At 41.8% G+C, this 24,432-nt stretch overlaps 1 protein-coding gene across 1 annotated transcript; it reads left to right on the forward strand.

Moving 5' to 3' along the window:
* The first annotated feature begins 239 nt into the window (after nucleotides 1–239).
* ABCG5 (ATP binding cassette subfamily G member 5) lies at nucleotides 240–24,082 on the forward strand. The gene is made up of 14 exons (XM_066594500.1): nucleotides 240–345; nucleotides 425–577; nucleotides 6,304–6,425; nucleotides 6,736–6,872; nucleotides 8,815–8,913; nucleotides 9,595–9,727; nucleotides 12,647–12,786; nucleotides 14,437–14,566; nucleotides 14,664–14,877; nucleotides 19,029–19,234; nucleotides 20,085–20,223; nucleotides 20,306–20,491; nucleotides 22,702–22,814; nucleotides 23,866–24,082. The coding sequence occupies exons 2-14, from the start codon at nucleotides 489–491 to the stop codon at nucleotides 24,054–24,056; spliced, it is 1,899 nt and encodes a 632-aa protein (XP_066450597.1). The 5' UTR covers nucleotides 240–345; nucleotides 425–488; the 3' UTR covers nucleotides 24,057–24,082.
* The last annotated feature ends 350 nt before the right edge of the window (nucleotides 24,083–24,432 follow it).

Below are 24,432 nucleotides of genomic sequence, written 5' to 3' on the forward strand. Positions count from 1 at the left end.
ATATCCAACCCAGCTGTATTATGGACCTTCTGATTTGAGCTCAGCTTCCTCTGCAGAACCTCTTAGCTCTGACAGCCGCACAGATGGACACCAGCAGGTCATCCCAGTTCTATTATAGTAAGACACACCCTCTGCGAGGTAATAATAAATTGCTCTGTCTACTTGGATCCAATGTAAAAGTCTAAAGTATTATCAGATAACACCCTAACACTTCCCAGCCAGCTGCGTACATGGAAGATAAAGACTACCGCGGGGAGGACACGCCGCACATGCAGAACAAGCCTTACATGGACTATTTATACTCAAGCTAATGAAGGCAACAAGGAACTTTCTGTACAGCTCCAGGTCAGTTGGGGGGTTGGCGCCACATTGTATGGGGTGGCATGTCGAATAACGTCCACGGCTGTAAATGTATATATTTCAGTTTGTTGCAGATGATTATTACGGTCTAGAACTATCCAAGTTATCTCCTACAGCACCAAAGAACAATGGAGGATGGCGAGGATCCGTGTGCTATGACTGCAGAAAGACGATCAAGCTGCAGTATAAGTGTACACAATATCTGCTATACTGTCAGGTAAGGGGCTGAATATAAGTACTGTATGGGATGAATAGGTGAATGGCTTCATACAATGCACTATGCAGTAATGGCATTAATTAATTGTGCATATTAATTGTATACTCGGGGGTTTGCTACCAAAAATGCAATAGATGGGATCTCAACTCAAGACCCCTCTATGAGCTACTAGTTGTGGCTCCCATTCTGCTGGACTCAGGCTGCCGATGCCTTACATGAATGGGGGCATGCTATAGGAAGAAGTGCCTGGCTGACCATGGACTGTGGAGGTCACATTTGTGGCGATCAGCTGATTTCCATAGCGTCATTTATATGAAAAGTGTTTTTTTTGTGATGATGCAACCTATTTAGTATTCAGGGTGTCTACAGAAAACCTATCGGGGGTGAAAGAGATCTTTCCAGCAGTACGCATGGGTATGTTTGGGGAGCGGCTTGTTCCAGCGCTCAAATAACCCAAGGGATCAATGTGAGATGAATTAGCATAACAACGCATTTATTCATTGGTGGCAATTAAAAAATGTAACAAATAAATTAATACAATCAGTGAAATAAAATAAATCAGCCAGCCAAAGGATCTTGTGGCAATCACACAGTGATTGATGGGCTTGGCGATTTGTAAATGGCACAAGGTCAATGGGTCTGGTACCAGCCGCCTGTGTTCCGCTGCGGCCATCTCTTCCCATAGAGAGGAGAGAGGCGGCTGCGGAATTGGCAATAAAATTGACATGCTGTGGCATTGAATTCCGCTGGCATGTTAGTTTAAGTGCGGCTTGGCCACAACGGCTTCTTGCTGTTAGTCTTAGGCTTAAGATTGCCGGCAGAAATTCTGTGTCAATTCCGCCCCGTGTGAACCCAGCCTAAGGCAGCTGCCTATGACGGATCCCCAACAAGCAGTACCTCCTGATGTTGGTAAACTGGAGATGAATACAAGTGGTTTGTGAAACGGTGACACCAGAAATGCTACATCCTGTCCATTCCACCATGCTCAACCAAGTACATCACTGGTGGCGGCCATTTTGAACATTTTCTGTAGGATGATAAAGCTAATTTTTTGCCATCTCTCCTGGAATTGGCTTTATCCTCTGCAGTCAGCAATAGTTTCTTATTTTAATTTGCCTTCAATTGATTCCCTTTGGTCATTTTAGTGCTGAAACAGACAGTTCCACGCACATCCCCTCGTACAATGCTGGAAAGATCTCTCTTGCTCCTGGCTGGGTTCTGTGGACACCTATATGTATCTTCTATATATTTGTCAATGTCTGTTTGTTGGAGCCTCACGCACAAACTGGACGACTGATTGACAGGACATTTTGCACATAGTATAATCTTGACCTGGAGAAGGTTATAGGCTAAAAAGACATTTGGTTGTGTCGGCAACCTTATTTGCATATTTTTGCCTTTTCTTGAATTTTAGTGCAGCAACCCCTAAATTTGCTTTCACCAATGGATTCTACGGACTTGATTTAGTATCCCTGGTTATTTCCAACAAGTAATCCCCACTAGAAGAAACAGACTGAGCGGTGAAAATTTGTGTTTCAGTAAATGATCTGTCCCCAGACACGAATACATGGAGCAAATTCATGAACCTCATTTATCAACACTGTCTAACAGGAAATCAACAAATAGTAAAAAACTGTTTTTGTTGCCCATAGCAACCAATCACAGAGCAGCTTTCATTTTACCTCAGCAGTGTAATATATGCCTAATACATTCACATAGCATTAATCAGCATCAGTGTGCTTCCACGTATTTATGCGAACGTTCTGATATCCTCTTTTGTCCCATTTTGTATTGCATGCATTCTTTACTGGGTACCCAGGCTAGTACTGTATATATTATTAGCAGAGCTATTCATGCTAAACTCCCTCCCCAGCCTATGGGAGCTGCGGGCAAGGGTAGGGGGAGGAACTTTAGTAACGAGAGCTGCTGCTAAACTCCCTCCCCCTTCCCTTTCCTGATGGCTCTCATAGGCTACCATGAGAGTCTATTGAACGGCCGGTGTATTTCGGCAATAGATAGGACTGCTTGTTGGAAGTCAAACAGACCCCACTACATCCTATCTTTTCCAGCCGGGTGTAAAATCGGTCAGCCAAAATACGCACCATGTGTGCTATCTTTTCCGATTTTACGCATCGGAAAATTGGCGATCTGAACAAATGTATAGGAATCCAGTGCTTCAGATAGTCGCAATTTTCTGGCCAGCGTTTTATGGCAGCAAAATCATGAGTGTGTTTTGTGCGCTCAGAATAGTGGGACCTTCACCATTTACCTGCGTATTGAGCAGCAAAGGGCCCATAGAAGTCTATGAAAGGGTGCGCAAATACGCAAAGGGGAATTGTGAAAAACTGCGCAAAACTCAGAGAAAAGAACACATCTGGACCTCATTAGGCTAATTAACTTTTTAATCCATGGAAAAGGTTATCACTCGTGTGTTAACTGTGGATGCATCTATAGATGCAGTAAAGCGCCGTTATTTCAATTGCGGTGCTTTGCCGCGATTTTATTTTCATTTCTGGCTACAAAACACCAAAAAATAAAGCAGACTGCTTCAAAAGGATCTGCGCCAAACTCAATATTTTATGTCTATTTAAACTCTTAAATGGGGAAATCCACCTCCCAGAATCTATATCGCCCCTTATTACTGTATCCACCATTTCTCCGGTGATTCATGCTTTACATGTCATCCGGGGCCGGAGGGTCGGAGTTCTCTCTCTGTATCTCTGTGTTGCAGTAAACCTGTATATCGAATGGACTTTGCTCTCAGCTTTGTGTACATGGATGACACCGGCGTCCAGCATTGTGTGTCTACATAGTTCCCTGAGCGCAAAGCCATCCTGCAAGAAGTTTCCGTAGTACATGGGACAGTAGTATATTGTAGAGTAGCTCCCATGAGTTCCAGACACATCATCCGCTTCGTCATGGTTCAATTGTTGCATTTGATATCATGTTGGACTTAATTTGTTGCTTTTTTTTCTAATTATGGACATTTGCAAAAAAAATGGGGCAAAGGCAGATTAGATGTGACAATGATCCCTCTACTAGAGGGCAATAATGGCTAATGGGAAATTAAGGATTCGTTCACATCAGTGTAGGAGGTTCCGTTCAGAACCTCTGTCGCTGCTCTATGCTAGAAAATAGGACAAAATAGCGCAGCAAACAGCATTATTTCGCCCTGTAAATTCCGGCAAAATGCTGAACTGCTGGCTGGAATTCAAACAGACCCCAGTATGGCCAATGGGGTCTGTTCAGAGCCATTTGGTTCACCATGGGTACCGTTTTCCTGCTCCCAGAATGGAGAAGGAAAAAGGAACTAACGCTGATGTGTTGAATTGCGTGAATGAAGAAATAATGTGATCAAGTTCCAAGCTTAATTAGCGTTTTCTCGTTTATTCACACGGCCGGGTGAGACATATTAGCAAAAAATATGCCGCAGACCAGAAATCCCTCGCTCGGCATTAATCCTCAGAATGACTTCTAATGTCTAACTAGAGTCACCCGTAAGCTTTCCCTGAGTTGGGCACTGGTAAACTGCCTCTCCCTCCCTATTGTTCCAGCTCCCATAGGAGTCAATGGGAGCCGCTAGTATATATCGATCGAAAGATAGAATTAGAACTATCTTTTCCTGCCGCGCATAAAAGCACCCGCCGGAATCAGCAGCGCATGTGCTATCTTTCCACGATTGGTGATTTTGTTTGCGCCGTAAAATCACCCATGTCAACGAATGCATTGGAATCCAATGCCTCAAATGGTCACGATTTTCGCCCAGTGTGAAAACGAGGCTAAATAGTCGCATAAAAATGCTTTTGTGAATAAAGCCTCATGCTGGCTTCACACGGGCGTATGCGTATTGGTGCGCACCTGAGTGCTACATTTTTGCGGAATGAACTATGCTTTTTCGTAAGCGCATTGGGGTCTTTTACTGTACTTTTGCACGCAGCAAACAAACACACAAATTGAAATGGCTAATTAGTCTTAATTAGTCCCAGATGTGTTCTTTTCCCAGCAGAATTACACAGTGTATCTCCTTGCATATTGCACATGCATTTGCATCCCCCTCCATTGACTTCTATAGGAAGCTTTGGTGCAAAAACATTCAGAAAAACAAAGCATGTTCTATATTTTTGTGTGACCACAATGCATGCACAAAATACGGAAATGTAAATGAACATATTGAAATCAATGGGTTCTATTCTCTGCGTATTGCGCGCTGTTTACTGTACTGCTTTGTGCGTCTGGAACTGTTCACATTGGCGGAATGGCTATGCAGCCTAATTAGTTCCCCTGTGCTATCGATTAACACCACAAAATTGCACAGTTCAGTGTGGCAAAATGTGCGCAAAAACACTAGTCTGCAGGAACCCTAAATTTTTTTTTTACTTATATGCTGATTAAAGTGGTATTCCTGGCATTTACTACTGATGACCTACCTTCAGTTTCCCTGCCAATTAGCTGATCCTCCAGCCTGCTGTCAGTGTGATTGAGCCGGATGTCATCGGTAGGCAGAACCGGATGTTCAACGGGAGTGATGCCTTTTATTACAGCTCTTGCTCCTCATTGTGGTCAGAACTGGAATTGTAATAGAAGGTATCATTTCCATTGATTTCATCTCTGTCCCTGACCGCCGATACGGACGTCTAGCCCTGCCACACTGACAGCTAGCCGGACAGTCAGCTGATCGGCAGAGATCCCAAGCGGTAAACTCTCGCTGATCAACTATTGATGAATTATCCTTAAGATAGGTCGTCAATAGTAAATGCCAGGAATACCCCTTTAATTTTTATTAACATAAAGCCAGAAAACCTCTTTAATGTTTCCTCCCTTAGATATCTGTACAGTGTCCGGTGTGAAGATGACTCTTCCCAGAATACAATATCCAGAGCAAGCAGAAAATGCTGGGAGATTTCAGCTCCTAATTGTGAATGCAGCTCTGGACTTGACTACAGGCTGTTATTTAGGATCAGTACAAGAGTGGAAAGTAGTTACAAAGTAGCTCACAATAGATTATAGTAAATCTATATGTAAAATGTGAAGTGGTGCCCAGGTAGAACTAGAAATACCCAGTTTACCTGAAAATAAGACCTACCCTCAAAATAAGCGTAACCTAATTTTCTGAGCGGATTGAAATATAAGCCCTACCCTGAAAATAAGCCCTAGTTACACTACATTAAAAAATTAAATGCATTACCTAGCAGGCTTAGTCCAGGACTTCCCTGCTGCTTTCTAGAGGTTCAGCACGGTTCAGTGTGGTTCCCGCAGTCCTTGGCCGCTCATACAACATCACTTCCTGGTTCCGGAATTCCTAAATCCCACCTCTAGGAAGCGATGGCTGTGATTGGTTCTTCGACCACTGCTCAGCCAAGCATTGCAGCGCTGGATAACCCAATCACAGCCATCGCACTGGTTCATCCAGTCCTGCATTGATTGACTGAGCAGCAGTCAAAGAACCAATCACAGCCATCGCTTCCTGGAGGTGGGTTTTATGAATCCCATAACCAGGAAGTGATGTTGTATGAGCGGCCGAGGACAGAGGGAAGTGCGTTGGAGCTGTGGAGAGCAGCGGGAGGTACCTGGACCGAGCCTGCTAGGTAACTATAATAAGACCTAGTGCCTCTTTTGGGGCAAAAATTAATATAAGACAGTGTCTTATTTTGGGGGGAAACATGGTAGGCTGGAACTATAATAGAAGTTCATCTTGCTCTGGTACTGATGGATTAATCTCTTCTTAGTGAACGGGTCGGACCGTGGTGGGATATGCAATCATATTACAATAAATGGACAAGGCAAATTTTAAGGGATGTTTCCTTTTACATGAAAAGTGGTCAGATTATGGCAATTCTAGGAAACTCTGGTGAGTAGAAAATATTCCTTTTACTACATACATCTCCGTATATTTATAGCTAACGAGACAGTAAAAAAATGATGGGAAATGACATGATCTGCCATGTAACATACAAGTCTCTCTCTTCTAATTGCCGTAATCAAGATCACAGAATATTCTGCAGGTAGCATTAAAAAGTGATTTGACTGAAAAATGCATTTTAACCCTTTAATGATGTGACCTATTTTGGACCTAAGGATTTTACAAGGTGGTGAGGGGCATTATTCTGCTGAAAGAGGTCAATACTGTAATAATGAAACTCGTAATATTTTGCATTTAGGGTCTGGAAAGACAACTCTTCTGGATGCAATTTCAGGAAGGATAGGACATAAAGGAACATTGCTTGGTGAGGTCTATGTCAATGGGTCTCAGCTAAAGAAGGAGCAATTCCAGGACTGTTTCTCCTATGTCTTACAGGTATTATACATGGACTCTGCACATGCACTATAATGGTATTGAAGTCGGGGGCACCAAGGGTACTGGTGCAGGTTGTTTGTCTGAGCCTCTAGGTACCTGCCAGAGTAGTAACTTAGTATCTCCTTCTTTAGTGACTCGGGGACATTCACATCCAAAGAAGACACATGATACTACCTGATGCTTCCAAAACAAGACATGTAATAACAGCGATCATCAGGGATACATATCACCAGAGGCATAACTTGAAGCTCCTGGGCCCCAATGCAAAACCTGTAACAGGGCCCCCAACTATAATGCTTTATTCATAGTACTGGGCTCCCTATATAGAGAAGAGAGGCCTTATGGGCCCCCTAAGGCTCCTGGGCCCAGGTGCAACCACATCCCCTGCATCCCCTATAGTTACTCCAGTGCATATCACCAATCTATGATTTTGTACGCTAAGCCTTTCCGAAAGGAGACCTTGTGGACAACACTCAGCAGATTCTCCTCCCGCCATCAATCTCAAGCATAACTTTGAACCTTCATGGTTTGTATAATCCTGTGGGGACTTCACAGAACTTAGGTGGTATCCCTGTGATCAGCACTCTAACTTCCTTCCAGGGTACTGCAATATGCTTTGTTTTTAAAGCACGTTCCTCTCGCGAGTTCTCATTTCCGGACAGCAGGCACATTACACAAATGTAAAGAAACATATACTTCAAAATAACAGGCCTAAAACACACAAATAAAGTACACCCTTTTTACAGTATTACACATGCACAGGACTACACACATAGACGATATATATATATATATATATATATATATATATACATAGGACAATTAAACTGAAGATATTTCGCTTCACCTTTGTGTCCCACAAGGTATAACTATTGCCAAATGTGAAAAAGTAAGAGGAATACATTCATCAGTGATGAGAGAAAAACCAGAATTTAGAATTTACAATTAATAAATGTGAAATGGGTTGCAGGAATATGACGCCAGTTATGGAAAGGTTTTATATCCAACAGTATTACTTGGATACAATGCAGATAACTAATGATCGATTAATGCTACGAATAGAGTGTACTTAATATTGCGCATACAATGCAGAATTATCAGAGTCAGTAAATGGTTTACCCCAGCAGGGGGTAAATAGCTCCATAGATGCTCTATGAAAATAGGAGTCTCCTCTGCAGTAACTTAGTCTTGCAAGAGCTTCAGTTAACCAAATGACTAAATCTGCTAACTGAAATATGCAGTCACTGTACTCTGACCAAAATATTAGCACAGAACCTTTGGGGAAGTTGTACAGTGATGAAGGCAAAATAATCTGTTTTTCCAGTGAAGAGTCTGGGTGATGGTACTCACAATTAAACACCACCGAAACTTGAATATCCGGATACTGGCTATCAGTCTAACTGCTCTTGCTGGGGGTCTTTCTCCTGGTGACAGCTCGCCACTTGCGATCAGAAATTGCAGCTGATGTTTCTTTAGACACCCAGCAGCCCTTCCCACTTTAGGAATCTGAGTTGCATGCTCTCTCTTCTGTCTGTTACAGGAAAACCCAGCTCTCCAACAGAAATGGGGCAGCTCACTCCTCACAAGGCTCCCTGCTCTCTGGAAAAAAAGCTCGGGGACAGCTTCAGCCTTTTATACCTAGCGCATCAGCCAACCAACGGGCAAGCTCACTCCCTGTTAATCCACAGCCGCAAAGTTAGAGTAAAAAAACAGTCATGCCTCAGGAAGGAACATATATAAAGTCCTGCAATAATATATATATATATATATATATATATATATATATATATATATAAATGCCTGACTAGTTAGCCCCTTACAAAAGCATAAAAAATGTTATATGATATAAAAGAAATAATTAATGGAAAAATCAAGTTTCTTACATCATACAACTTGAAGCTGCAGATATCAATGTTCATTTTTTAGCGGTTGTTTTTTGCAGCATGACAACCTACTTCCTTACCTGACTGTGAGAGAGACATTGACCTACACTGCAATGCTGGCACTCCAGAAACACTCCAAAGAAGCCATTAGAAAAAAGGTGAAATTATCTGTTTCTCCACTTACGCCAGGTACACAGGAGAATAATTATAATGCTAAACACAAATTTGTTTATTCCAGCACTTTTTAGCCAAACTATGACAATTTAAAGGGATTTTCCAGGAACTCACCGGTTAAAACCCTTGTAGCTCATTCACTGATACTACAGAAGGCCACCACTGGTGTCGTTTTTGGAAAAAAAGCTGCAGTTTTGATGCAATTTTTTTAAGCCAAACTCAGAAGTAGATCCAGCAGGAGGGAGAAGTTAAAGTTCTTCCTTTATACTTCTTATTCCCTTCGGATTTACTTCTGACTTTGGGTCAAAGAAATTTAAGAAAAAACTGGCAAACGTGTTTTTGCCAAAAAAATGAAAACATCCTAAAATATATTTGCTATCTGATTTTACAATGCGGAGACTAACACTAGGGTTTACAGTATCTGCATAGCCTCTTTTTAGCATTTTTATCACAATAGTTTGCTGTGATTTTCATAATTAGAGCAAAACTGCAGCAATTTCTTTAAAAAATGTTCTTTCTGCAATTGCCAAAATTGCAATGAAAAAATGTAACAAAGATTGTACAAAAGACAACCCAAGTAAATACACCCTTGTAGTAACATCCCCATGAAAATTCTCTACCGCAGTTACATTCTCATTAAGGTTTCTTGAATGTATACTTTTCAGGTAGATTCTGTCATGGCTGAACTGAGTTTGACTCACGTTGCTGATACGGTAATAGGAGGCCGCATCTTCAATGGTATATCCAGCGGTGAAAGGCGGAGAGTTTCCATTGCAGCCCAGTTAATTCAGGACCCAAGTGAGTTACATGTTTATCTATTTAAACAAAAATCTGAAAAATAGGGCATTAAGACACAAAAAAACATAATTTGCATAGTGCCAGGTCTCCTCACCCTTTTCTACCCAACTTGGAGCTAAAGACTTTGCTGGCTTGGCAGCCTTTGTTTAGCACACACTGCCTGACAACCACATATACGAGATCATGAAGATAACAATAGATGAGCTGTATTGACGTTGTGTTGGCAGCAGAGAAGGGGAAACACAGCCTTGGAGCAGTCACACCATGCCAGTTTCTGTTTTTTGTAGGTAACTTGTCAGCTTTGCTGTATAGACTGAACATAATGTTCAGAGTCACCTCATTATCATTGGAAGGAATGTTAGTAACAGCTCTAAGCAAGATGGTATCACTATACGTAGATAAGGCTCTGCATACAACTTTTCTGTGGTAGGGCTCCACTTCTAGGAGACTGTAAAGAGAAGTAGGTTGATTTGCCTATGGATTCCCTAGAAATTAGCTGTAGTTTAAAGGGAAATTCAGCGGCAAGTGTGCAGCTCTGCTGTTGTATCAACATAGTTGCACTGCAAATCCAGCGGTTTTGCAGCAGTGCAGATATGTAGCGGCAAACCGCAGCAAATCCGCGCCATGTGAACCTAGCCTTACAGTTAGCGCCAATTGTGGCAGTTAACTATTTAGCTGCTGCCGTCAAATCTGACTGAGGATCTAAACAGTCAAGAGGCCCCATTGGCCCTTTCAGGATGAAATTGTGGGTGCTGATGCATTAGCATGGCAGCCTGTAGTCTAGTGAAAGCTCCCAGGGCTGCCATGCATGGATGCATATTAAGCCTTGCCTGTGGCGCATATTTGGTATCACCATGTTTGTAATGGTCTAAACAATTAAAATATTTTACTAGTTATTCTGTAGAATGAACACCAAAAAATAAGGACAGAATGCCAGAATTGTAGGGTTTTTTTTGAATAAAAAGTGATCAAAAAGATAAATGTATAATTAAAAAAAAAAGATTCCTTAAAAAAAAAAAAAAAAAAAAGATATATGTACTCCTAAATGGTACTAATAAAAACTACAGCTTGCCCCAGAAAAAACGAGCCCTCACACAGCCTAATAGATGAAATTATAAAAACTTTATGGGTCTTCTGAATGTGGCAATGGGAGGCAATTTCCGTTTAAAAAATTTTCTTTACTATTCAAAATGTAGTGAAACATAAACAACTATATAAATTTGGTATCTCCTTAATCATACTGCCACACAGAAAAAAAGAGAGCATGTGATCTTTACTGCCTCATGAACACCGTAAAAACGAAACCCACAAAGAATGGCGCAATTGCATTTTTTTTCATTTCACCTTTTCCTAAAAATGTTTAAAAGTCCTTCAACATATTATATGGTACATTAAAAAAATGCAAACTGTCTCACCAAAGAACAACCTCTCATACAGCTGTGCTGATGGAAAGATAAAGCTATGGCTCTTGGAAGGCAAGGACGAAAAATGAAAATAAACTAAATGAAAAATCTTTAGTCTTGAAGGGACTAAGTGCCCTGCTGACAAGCCCTACAGGGACTCTAATAGAGGCAATATTAGAGGTCAGCTTTGATAGAAACAAAGATGAATCAAGGACCAACAGAAGAGCCAAGGACTCGCCCACTGATTTTTTTTCTTTCTTGCGGAATAATGTTAAGGGCGGCCACTAAGTGGCCTTAGGCAAGGCCACCATAAAAACAAAGAGATCTAGTCTAAGGCCAGAGCAGTACAGTAGTTCTGTATCGGCAAGAGCCAGGGCTCAGCCATCTACTGACAACCGGGCTCTTGCTCTAACGGTTGTGAATGGAGAGACCTCCAGCCCCAACCGATTAATGTTGTACTTGCCAGATCTGCCAGACATTTCAGCCTATTAGACCCTGCCTCCGATAGGATCTGATTTTCTGTCAAAAGTACACTGCATTGCACTAAATAAAAATATGTCTAAGAAAGCTAAATAACATTTATTTAAATAAAAAGAAAATAAAACAAAATTTTGCCTAAAAAACATTTATTATGGAAAAAAATAAACATATTACATATCAGTGTGTTCGTAATGACTCATCATATGAAAATATTGTCTTTTATCTCACAAGGTGAATGGCGTAAAAAAAAAAAAAACAACACCAAAATTGCTATTTTTGTTCATACGCCTCCTAAAAACACAAGTGATCAAAAAGTCACATGCACCCTAAAATGCTATTAACTCCTTAAGGACGTTTTTTTTCCACCTTCGGTCTTTCCTTCCCCCTTTTAAAAAATCCATTCTCTTTCATTTATTCATTGCCGTAGCAAACAAAAAAAAAAAACAATGCCAGAATTATCTGGTTTTCATTTATCTTTCGGTATAAATGGAAACGGTACCGATGGAAACTATGACTCATCCTGCAAAAATCAATACTTTACACAGCTTCATTGATGGAAAAATAAAAATGTTACGGGTAGAGATGAGCGAGCACCCAAATGCTCGGGTCTGCGTTATTCGAGTCGAGCTTTTCGTAAAATTCGAGAGCTCTACTCCAGTAACGAACCCCATTGACTACAATGGGAGACTCGAGCATTTTTGTGTGTGGGACGCCGGGTCCCGAGCTTTTTTTTTTCATTTATACCGAAAAGTTAAACAATACATTATATGTACCCCCAAAGTGGTACCATTAAAAATACAGCTCGTCCTGCAAAAACAAGGCCTGGTGTGGCTATGTGGACAAAAAAATTAAGATATTCTTGCTCTTGGAATGCAAAGGTGTAGAAACGAAAAACATTCCTGATCATTAATCTGCAAAACAGACCGGTCAATATAGGGTTAAGATGAGAATGTGCGGCACTGAATGTCGGGTCTACAGTAGAGGATGCTCTTTGTGAAGACTTCATTTCATGCCGTTTTTCCCATGTTTTCCGCAGAGATCATTTTACTTGATGAACCAACGACTGGTTTGGATTCAATGACGGCAAATCATATCGTTTTGCTCCTTTCTCAGCTGGCTCGTAAGGACAGGATAGTGATTATTTCCATTCACCAGCCTCGCTCTGAACTATTCAAAGTAAGTGCCCAACAATTGTACGCTTCCAGCTCCCATCCTATATTATACTCCGAAGTGAAGAGGTTATTACAGACGGGTAAATAACACGGGGTCTATAGTTTGGATCTTTTGCTCGGCACACTATGTTAATAATAGTAATTATCTTGATTTACTACAGTCATTGGGGATTATTTACACAGCACATCACTCCTGTAACACGTACTCCATACTTGTCTTTACTTGTAAAACTTTCTCCATGCAGATTTTAACCCAAGCTTTCCTTAAAGGGGTTATGCATGGAGAAAAGATTCTTTCAAAGCTGTTCAGGCAACTGCCTGGTCCCCTCTAGTTTTCATGTCTGGATGAAGGAAGCCGGCAATGATGTCTCTGACACCGGTCCATGTGACTGTGCAGCCACTCACTGCCACATTTCCCGCAGTCATTACCTGCAGTGGTCACATGATCCATTGTCGGGAGGTCATCACTACTGCAGATAGAACTGAAGACCAGCGGGGAGGGTTAGGCACCAGAGGACTAGGTGATCGGATGAGGTGAGTATGGTTTCTTTTATCTCTTTACAGCAGGCTGATGAGAAGATTAGAATTTTTTTTGTCCTCGGATAATCCCTTGGAAGATCGTATCTACTCTGAAGAATATCTTAGAATCATACATCGAAATGAATAATGTTATTACTGCAAAAGCGCCCTTTGAAGGGTTATTTCATCATGACAAGACCTTTTCAACTGCAGCCGAACCTGGCAAGCTACTGATCATTTTGGGTCCTGCTTCTCAAATGCCTGGTGAGCTTGCAGTTGGCCATAGATATTCCCTGGTGGCCACTGGGCAACATGGTGAATGTTTGCTACATGATGAAGTCTGAATGTACAGTATAATCTGATTAGTAGTATTGAGGGAATCCAAACAATCGAAGCTTGTTTAGGGTCAAAGGTTGCTAAAAGTTCCCTTCGGTGCCAACACCCTAAAATTCTTTTTATCCTTTTTCTTGCTTTTACAAAAAAAGTAAAAACAAAAAGAAGGAAGAAACAAAAAAGAAGGAAAATAAGGGGAAATGAAAAAGAACAAAATCTTTTACTACTTCCTTTTCTTTCTTCTTCTTCCCTTTTCTCTTTCTTTTTACTTCATTAACTTTGCCTTAAGAACCTTTTATGGCTCTAAGATGGTGTAATATACAGTTTTAGGGAGCATCAGTTCCAGTTTGGTTCAAACTAATTTGGATCAAATAGAACTTTTTGCCGTAATTTGGCGGAACAAACTTTTGAAAAGTTCTCTCAACACTGATTAGCATTAGAGATGAGCGAGCGCACTCGTTAAGGCAAATTACTCGAGCGAGTATCGCCATTTTCGAGTACATGCCTGCTTGCCTGAAAAGATTTGGGGGCCAGCGTGGGGCGGCGGGGAAGAGCAGGGTGGAATGGGAGGGAGCTCTCCCCCCCCCCAGCTACCCCCTGCTCACCCCCGCAACTCACCGCTCACCCCGCCAGCCCCCAAATCTTTTCGGACGAGCAGGCATGTACTAGAAAATGGCGATACTCGCTCGAGTAAATTGCCTTAACGAGTACGCTCGCTCATCTCTAATTAGCATAGACATATTATTGCAAGCACGTTGCATTGTGAAATGACTGTGATTTACTTCTGTATTGCATACACTAGATTTTTGATAGAATTGCTATTATGAGCTGTGGAGAACTTATTTTTTGTGGCAACCCTCAAGAGATGATTTCATTCTTCGATGACTGTGGATATGAATGTCCCGAACACTCCAACCCATTTGACTTTTTTGGTAAGACAAATCATATATCTTTCTCACTGTCATATCTATCTCAAGTTTATTCAGTAGAATACATCTATTGATGGATTGTTCCTTTGTTTCTCCATAGTGGACCTTACATCTGTGGACACGCGGACCAAAGAACGTGAGGTGGAAACATACAGTAGGGTTCATGCAATCGTAGGCGCTTATAGAGACTGTGAACAATTTCAGAGCACGCTGGAATATATTGACTCATCAAAGAAATCCAAAGAACAGCAAAAGATTCCTTTCAAGCGGAGAGAGACACCCAGTGAGATATGCAAGCTTGTGGTCTTATTCAGGTGCGGGATTTAGTTTGTTTTATAGGATAGTTTTAATAGAGCCGATTTCTCGATCTGTAAACCATATTTATTAAGCCTCCGTCACTTTTTCCAACGTCTAGGACATTTTTTGTCAGCACAGTACACATCTAGACATGTCTGATCAGTTTCTACAGATATTCTGCAAACCAGTAACAGTGTTTTTAGCAAATGTGCCAACTTTTGAGAACAGATGATGGATATCAAGGGAAACATGCCCTTTGTACGGAGCTGCTTGCCACCATAGAAGTTCACGACAGTCGGTGACAGTGGTTAAAAAGAGGTTTATTTATATAATGTGTGAAAGGGTAATGTGTTCCGAAACCATACCAGTTCCTTCATCAAACACGGAGAAACAAGTATGTGGCTCTTCTGGCTGTCCAGATCTCCAAGGAATCTCTGGAGTGTTGCAAATATGCATTTCAGTACCGTAGTTGACCAGCATGATCCTCATATCCGGTCTGTCTGAAGGGAAGAATTTCCACAGTTCATGGAAGGGTTTAGGGAGTAGAGCAAGACTTTACTTGATACTGGGGTAAGTTCATGCAGAAGACTATATCTCCCCACATTTGAATGCCCAGTCTTGGGTTATTTCAAGCCTCTGATTTTCCCAGGAAGACCAAGAAATATCCCAGAAATACGTATATTGGGACTAATTTAGATCGGCTCTACCTTATCTGATGTCTATCTGTAGGCATGCACACGTACCAACAGTCCTGTTTTTTAGCAAGACTGCCACGAGTACCAGTAGCACTTATGCAGATTTTCCTAAAAAGGCACCTTTATGATATTTTGGGTCATCCCTCTGCTTGGACACACAGTGATCAGCCATTATCTGCTGGGAAGCCTGGCAGTAAGCGTTTAAGTTTCCTATAGCAACACCACAGGAAAACTTGAAGGAGTATTCCGGTTCCAAAACGTTATTCCCTATCCACGGCATGGGTGATAACTAGCTGATTAGTGGGGGACCCACTGCTGGGACCCCCACTGATCACTAGAACGGGGCCCAGTTGGTCCTCGAATATTTGGTGCTCTTATTGAAATGAATGAAGTGCAGTTTGCCCACCTGGACTGCGCTTCCTGCATTCGGGGACCGACCGGGGCCCCCGTTCTTGTGATCAGTGGGGGTCCCAGCAGATGAATACTCCTTTAAGTATTAAAATTGTGCCTATTGATATCAATTGTGTTTGTAATGTAGGTTGACGGAACAGGTCCTGCATGGAAAGAGACACTGATTGGATGAGAATTCTGAAGAGGAAACCTTCCTCTGTCTTCTTCTATACATTTGTCAATGTCTGTCTGTCTGTTTGTCTGTTGGAGCAACACACACAAACTGGATGACTGATTGACATGACATTTTGCACATAGTATAATCTCGACCGGGGGAAGGTTATAGGATAAAAAAAAGTCTGAAATTTGGTTGTCTTGGCAACCTTATTTGCATATTTTTGCCTTTCCTTGAATTTTAATGCAGCAACCCCAAAATTTGCTTTCACCAATGGATTCTACCGACTCGATTTAGTATTCCTGGTTATTTCCAACAAGTAATCCCCACTAGAAGAGTCAGACTGAGCGGTGACACTTTGTGTTTCAGGAAATGATATGTCCCCAGACAGGAATACATGGAGCAAATTTATGAACACCGGCCTCATTTATCAACACTGTCTAAGTTTTTGTCGCCCATAGCAACCAATCACAGAGTAGCTTTCGTTTTACTCCAACACTAAGAGCATTGAAAACTGTTGCCTATAGCAACCAATCATAGAGCAGCTTTCAGTTTCCCATAGCACTGAGGATTGAAAACTGTTGCTCATAGCAACCAATCACAGCACATCTTTTATTTTACCTCAGCAGTACAATATATAACAACCAATCAAAGTGCAGCTTTCATTTTACCTCAGCAGAATAACAAACGAAAGCTAAGCTATGATTGGTTGCTATTGGCAACAAAAAATGCTAAGTTTTACTCAAATCGGACCAGAATGGGGATTTGTATACGACACAAACAGATTTTGTCTTTTAGATAAACGTAGCTTTCATTTTATCTCAGCACTGAGGATTGAAAACTGTTGCCTATAGAAACCAAACAAAGAGCAGCTTTCATTTTACCTCAGCACTAAGAGGATTAAAAGCTGTTGCCCATAGCAACCAATCACAGCACAGCTTTCAGTTTACCTCAGCAGTATAATATATAGCTAATACATTAACATAGCATTAATCAACAAAGGTGTGCTTCGACGTATTTATGCGTGCGTTCTGATATCCTCTTTTCGTACTTAAAATGTCACATTTTGTACTGCACGCGTTCTGCATCGGGTACCCGGGCTAATTATCTTATAATTCCCTAGCAGTGTATATCAAAATGTGTTTTCTAAACCAGACAACCCTATTAAAATATAAATGTAGGGAAGTAGGATGGAGACAGATGCCTATGTGATACTCATAAAAAATAGCCGATCTAACAATATACTGTCATGTAGAAAAGATCAATATGGCACAATCCTTTTGTCAGGGTCAGCAGACATAAACCCATCATGTCACAGACTGGTTTGGCTTTGGCCTGAATCCGGAGATGACCCTTGACATACCCCGGTCTTAAACATTTAACCCTTTGCAATCCAATTTTAAATTCAGGGTTTCCTAGGGGGCTTTCTCTTTCTGCCATTATACAATGGCACCATCTGCTGGCTAGAGCCAGTACTGTGGTATGTGACATGCTGGAGAGGCCCCCAACAACATAGCAGCAAGGGTAATACAGCATATACAGTAAGAGAACCCTGCCAGACGTCTTCCGACATCGGAGCTGTATAGCCTTCAATCAAAATGTCTTCAGACGTCAGACAGTGGATTAGAAAGGGTTAACCTCGTCAGTTGGAATATGACTTTTGCTGCAAGGTCCCCAGGCCATTACTTAGGAAGTGGACCCAATACTGTGAACATGAGCGAAGTCAGACAGTCTGGTTGGAGGCAGATGGCACACTTCAGGACGAGGAACAAGCTAGAGCTTGGCTCATGGAGAAAACATTTAGCATGGAAAATCAGGCCAGAAGTAGGACAGGCAGTGAACAGACCTGTGGTCAAGAGTGGAGACAGGAAAGTAGTCAGGGAACTAAAGAATCCAAACTAACTTAATTGCACCTTGAGCAAGTCCAAAATGACCACAATATTCAGGCACGCTCCACAGGGGGAGGATGCCTGGTATAAACTGGGCTCAAATAAGATTGGAGAGGGAACATTTTGCTTGGGGAACACTGGCTCAGTAAGAGCGCAGCCAAAATGACAGACAATGTAGATACTGGAGTCGAGCGTCTGCCATGAAGGGGAGCCGAGTATGCACTGTGGCAGCCAGAAAGGGGTAAGACTGCAGCCTCAGCTGCACACTTTAACGCCTGTTCTCTAAGTGTAATATACTACTATTCTTAAGGCTCATTTACACACAAAGACAATCTTTCAAATGATTGTAAGATTGACAGTTTCAGTCATCATTTTGCATAAACTGAGCCTCGTGTGGCGCAGAGTGTAAGCTCTCACCTACGACCTGAAGGCTGCAAGTTCAATCCCCGCATGATTCAGGTAGCCGGCTCAAGGTTGACTCAGCCTTCCATCCTTCCGAGGTCGGTAAAATGAGAACCCAGCTTGGTGGGGGGTAATAAGTAATTATTACCTGAAAGCACTGCGGAATAAGTTGGCGCTATACAAATACCAAGATTTATTTATTAAAAGTGCTAATGAGCTCATTTGCATGTAAATTAGCCTCCTGGAGCTGCTTGCAGAACACAGTAGGTGGTCTGAGCTCTGCAATTAGCTCCTTTGCTCTCCCAAAGGGGTATCAACTAAATACAATGTAATCAGTTGCTCCCATGCAGAGCACAGAGAAAGCAATGTGTGGTCTGTGTTATCTTCTCTCTGATTGAATGATGGATTTTATGCTTACCTAAAAATCCTCGTTCAGCCGAAGAGTGAAAGATGGAAGCATTTACACGCAACGATTATCGCTCAAAAGCCATATTAGCGAATTTTGAGCAATAATCATTGCGTGTAAATGGGGTGTTAGATTAATGTCCAGTGTTATGTCAATAATTACCATAAATGTAGATATAACTCTTTGTCTTTGTTTCTCTTTCTGTCTTTAGGAGAATTGTGAGAAATTTATCTAGGAATAAGATTGGCATTTTCATGCGGCTTTCCCAAAATTTAGTATTTGGCCTTTTTATTGTACTATTTCTCATTCGATTAAATAATGATGTGCTGAAAGGAGCAGTGCAAGATCGTATAGGAGTCATTTATCAGTGTCTCGGAGGAGCATCATACACTGGGTTGCTTAATGCGGTTGCATTATGTGAGTAGTTAATATTTTACATTTCTTGGTGGTGTGTAGTGTTTCTCCTGTGGAGGAACTCCAGGGAAGCAGAACACTTGCTGTTCGAAACCCCCACAAATTACGGCTAATTGTCAGGGGACCCTTCTAATGAAAAGACATTGTTCAAAGTAGACAAAAGGGTTATCTGCTCACCTAAAAATTTGTCTCAAAGTCTCCAAAGGTAGGATTCCAGGCCATAATTCATAAGCAGCAGGCTTAAATTTGGGTAGTAACGTTGCTCTGACCTCGGTCGTCTGATCACTAACTTCCAGTGTTTGAACAGTATGATGGTATCATGTGGGTTAGAAACATACGGAGCCCATTATTGAAGAAACAGCTGTCTGGATCATTCCCTATAAGGAGTCGAGGTTACATGGAGAGTAGCCAGTGATCTGTGATTGGGGCGTCATGCCGTTGCAAGCAACACTGGATGTTACTGGTCACGTTAACGGAGTCGAAACAGCGGTACTACCCAAATTTAAGCCCACTTCCTATGATTGATGGGCTGTAATTCTGCTGCTAGAGACTTTGAAACAACGTTTTAGATGAGAAGACATCCCCTTTAAGTTCAGGGTGTGTCACCTTTTACAGCAGAAGACACGTTTCTGGCACTTACTTGTATTCTGTGGATAGAGAGCAGAAAGGTTGCCCTATACTATTATCATATTCACTGTGTGTGGCTATTGCTGGTACTGCACCTCAGCACCATTGGGGGTCCAAGAGGGTGGACCCCCACTAATTATAGACTCCTGGAGTATGCTAAAGCTTGGTCATCAATGTGTTTTCGCTTTAATACCGTATCAATAAGGTGTCTTCATCTTCTACACAGTCCCAGCTCTGCGTGCAATTAGCGACCAGGAGAGCAAAGATGGATTGTACCAGAAATGGCAAATGCTCCTGGCTTACATTATCCACATCCTCCCATTCAGCATCCTCAGTATTGTGATATTTGGAGCGGTCATGTATTGGTATGTTCACCCGCCCACATTATACATAAACATGAATTGTGAGGTATATAAATACATATTTGACTACTTACCTGTATTGCAGGACTGTAGGACTCAATCCAGAGATCACAAGATTTGGATGTTTTCTTGCTGCCATTTTGGTTCCGCATCTGATGGGTGAATTATTAACTCTGGCAGTGCTTGGAATAGTGAACAATCCTACTATTGTCAACGCTGGAGTTGCCTTACTGACCATAGCTGGGATACTTGTAGGATCGGGAGTCTTAAGGTGAAATTTTGTTGGCGGCCTATCGAGCTATGTTCAATTTTTACATCATTCATTAAAGGAGTTAATCAGCTTTTGAAAAAAAAAAACAAGCAAAACCTGAGTCTGGGGGGCTCCTCCTCCTCCTATGTGACAGCACTGAGGAGACTGACAGCGCAGGAGCCGGTAAGGGGACAAGGGAGAGCGGCAGAGTGTCACTGCCCCCGATGCTCTGCCTTCTTTTCCCGTCCTTTCTCCAGCGCAGTCTAGTGCAGAAGCCAGTAAGGGCACAAGGGAAAGCGGCTGTGGGGTCAGTGGCACGGCGAGGCGGGAGGGGTCATAATGGAAACTCATTCTCCGGCCCAGCCAATGAAGTTGTGGGTGTTGCTTGTGGGCGTGCAGCTTGTCTCCACCCATTCTTTTGGTGGAGACAAGATACAACAGTACTGCATGTGTGTGTAATGTTTCTCCCTGTGAAGAGCACCAAAAGGGTGAAGCAAGGCTGCCATGCGATGTTCCCTCGGTAAAAGCCATGCAGATGAGTAATGGAATAATTTTCCACAGTGTCACCTATTGGAAGGCTACTAGCCTATGCGTCAATATCCAACTTTAACAAGTATTGCAATATGAAGTTATGTAACCAGGATATCCAGTACAGACACTTGTTTTGGGGTTATTGCCTCACAACTACCCAAACCTACTGGGCATTGATGAGGGGCAATAACTGCCGAAACCACTGGATTTACATGGATATTTTGGTTTGGTTCATATCCCTAGAACTATTGTAAAGCCTGTTAAAAAATTGGATATTAAGTCATAGGATACCTACAATTCCAATAGATGCTGCTGTAGATGATTATTCCATTGCTCATTTCCATGGAAAAAACTGAAAAGAACTGCAAATACTATTAAAAAGACAAAACATACACTTCCTCAGACCCTTGCCCATCCAGCGTTGATGCTTTGGTGGTGCCTCAATCTTTGTTTACAAGTGGCCAGCACGTGATCAATGCAGCCAATCAGTGATCTCAGCAGTCACATCATACTACTGGCATCATAGCTCACGTGGCTGAGAGGTGATGTCAACAGCAGTGTTCGAACATGACCACTGCGGTCACAGATTATTTAGAAGTGGCCAATACGTGATCACTAGTGCCAAAAACTGGGAGACTGCCGGAGTATCACTGTTGGATTGGCATGGGACCTCGTCAAATCCACGTCCAATTCATTTGAATGGGAATCTGCGCCATAGTTAATACTATATACTTGAAATAAATCTCACTTCTTGATGTGGACTCATCGGTTATCCACGCGTGGATTCACGGTAGCTGTAGATGAAGAACATGAAAATGCACGTTTCAGAAGCTGCACGCGTTCTTTTTGAAGATGATAATGATGTTTCACATTAGTCAATGGTGGATAGGAAATCCCTGTTACTCTTTTTTTTAACCCTTTCCACCGCAATTTTGGATTCAGGGTTTCCTAAAAGGCTTTCTCTTTTTGCTGTTGTACAACGGTGCCATCTGCTGGCTCAAGTCAGTGTGTGTATGCCAGAGAGGCTCCGACAGTGGAGTGGCTGGCAATAGATGGTAAGAATACCCTGTAGGACGTCTTCTGACATTGGAGCTGTACAAGCTTCAATCAGAATGTAGGAAGACATCAGACAGTGTATTGGAAAGGGTTAAAAAAAGAGATTTTGCAGCAGGTGAGGGGAATACTGTACGGCCTAAGGCCATTTTTAAAAAATGTTTTTCCCGCACCTTCAATAAGCGATGATGCGAGTACCTGTGACCTATCTGCAATGTCAATTGCGAATGGGCTGCGAGTTAGACGGCTTGCATTGACTTCAATGGAAACCATCCGCGTGGAATCCGGGCAAAAATAGAACATGCAGCAATTTTATTTCCACAAGCGGAAATCGCAATGGCTATCTGCTTGTGTGAGCTGACATGCGAATGTTCTATTCTTTGAATGGATGCAGAATATCATGGATAGTCCACGCGGGTGACAATCGCGGATTACACAATTCAAATTCTGCCATGTGCCGCCAGCCTTACTACAATATTAGGAATATTACAAGTCATCTGAAAGTTCCACGACGTGTATATACGGTTATGAAACTCTTCCATGACCATTAATGTTTCATCATTTGCAGGGGTTTATTATCCAATGTATAGATAGTCATTAATCCCTAAAATAAAGATTATATCAATAATATATGTATTTCTTTGCAGGAGTTTGCAAGAAATGCCTCAGGTGTTCCAGTTTATAAGCTATGTCACATACCAGAGATACTCTTGTGAACTACTAGTGGTTAATGAGTTCTATGACTTACAATTCACTTGCGGTGAGTTATGTTATATGGTGGGTATAGGCAACTGCCCTTTTTTGTTTACTTGCACTTGTAAGATGAAATTAATACAAATTAAAGGGGTTCTGATGGCTTCCCCTGCTCATATTGGGTGATGTAAATAGCGGGTGCCGACTGTTTCAAACAAATGGCGCCTGCCTCCAACAGCAGTGATCGAGGCTAGCTCCAATCACAGCTATTTGACAGCTTACATGTGCTGCCAACGCCATGTAAGCCATTAACCAGAGGGGGGGGGGTCCGACCCTCTATATCACCATTGGTTCCCTGTCATGTAATCTGAAGGTGCTGATGGTTCATATGGCAGCCTTGGGCCTACTGAAGGCTCCCGGGCCAGCTATTTATTTTAACTCAATTAAAGCCTACCGCCCTGACTGTGTCAGAGCTTAATATATTAAAGTTTAAAAATACTATATACTGCAATAGTTGTAGTATTGCAGTATATTGTAAAAGGATCACAAGTTCAACAACAAAAAAAATGAAACGTAGTAAATGAAAAGTAGTAAAAAAGTTAATAGTGCGAAAGCAAAAACCACAGAAAAATTGAGCTATTATGGTTTTCTTCTGTTTCATCCCACTATGTTTTGAAAAGTTTTCTAATATATTATATGGTACCATTATACAACCTGTCCCACTATAAACAAGCCCCCATAAAATAAGTTATGCCTCTTCCAAGGTCCGGATTAAAAAAAAAAAAGGAAAACCAAAAAAAATGGCTGGAAGTTAAAGAGTTGATATGCTGTTCTACGTAGGGGTGGCATGTGAGAGCCACAGGTCCGTACTTCTAATAGCCAAATGGGCACAAAAAAAAAGTTGTGCCCTTAGGCTAACAGGAGCAATGAAAGAATACAGTAGACTCATCGTTATCAGGACTGCTGTATCCACGGGGAGTGACGAGCGTTCTAGCAAGTTGATGGGCACTTGTTGGTTTTACATTTACATGGCACAGATATTGTGCAGACAATTCCAATAATTGCTTCTTTGCTTTACTTGCTTGCGGCTATTTCATTGCAACCTTTCTATTCTACAGGAGGTGAAAACATTACAAACGCCAACGTACAATGTCTGTTCACTAATGGCAACGATTTCATTGAGAACTCGTACCCGGGAGCCACGTCCAGAATCACATTTGACTTCCTCATGCTCTACGCCTTTGTTCCTGCAATGATCATTGGTTGCATAATAAGTTTCAAAATAAGAGACATCTTAGTTCACAGATAGATAGGCCTCTCTAGGAAAGTTGCTGAGATAATTATTTTGCTGCACTGTAGTACTACTACTAATAATATTGTTATTAAAGGAACAGTAGACCTAGAAATAAACTATAAGAGTGAACAAAGATTAAATTTGCCCCACCATATGTATGATAGAATGTAGACATCCTGCAAAGAACACTCTGCTAGAGATCGAAGGGATCAAGAGGAGACAGATAGCTTGGAAGCGGGGCTTCACCAAAGTGGGTGGAGCCTAGTGTTCCTGGTTTCCAATCACAGACATTTTCTTTACAGTTAGGGCCCCTTTACATGGGAGAACTTGTTTGGTGCAGATGCCTAACAGGTCGTCCCAGTGACCTCTGTGTATTTGCGGCGCTAACAGC

This window comes from Eleutherodactylus coqui, chromosome 3 (assembly GCF_035609145.1).
Source record: "Eleutherodactylus coqui strain aEleCoq1 chromosome 3, aEleCoq1.hap1, whole genome shotgun sequence".
NCBI classification, from domain to species: domain Eukaryota; kingdom Metazoa; phylum Chordata; class Amphibia; order Anura; family Eleutherodactylidae; genus Eleutherodactylus; species Eleutherodactylus coqui.

Excerpts from the sequence above, each read along its gene's own strand:
- ABCG5 (XM_066594500.1), top strand. The coding sequence starts at position 489 with ATGGAGGATGGCGAGGATCCGTGTGCTATGACTGCAGAAAGACGATCA. Across the intron at positions 578-6,303 it reads AATATCTGCTATACTGTCAG|TGAACGGGTCGGACCGTGGT; the intron begins GTAAGGGGCTGA and ends ATCTCTTCTTAG. Across the intron at positions 14,567-14,663 it reads CAACCCATTTGACTTTTTTG|TGGACCTTACATCTGTGGAC; the intron begins GTAAGACAAATC and ends GTTTCTCCATAG.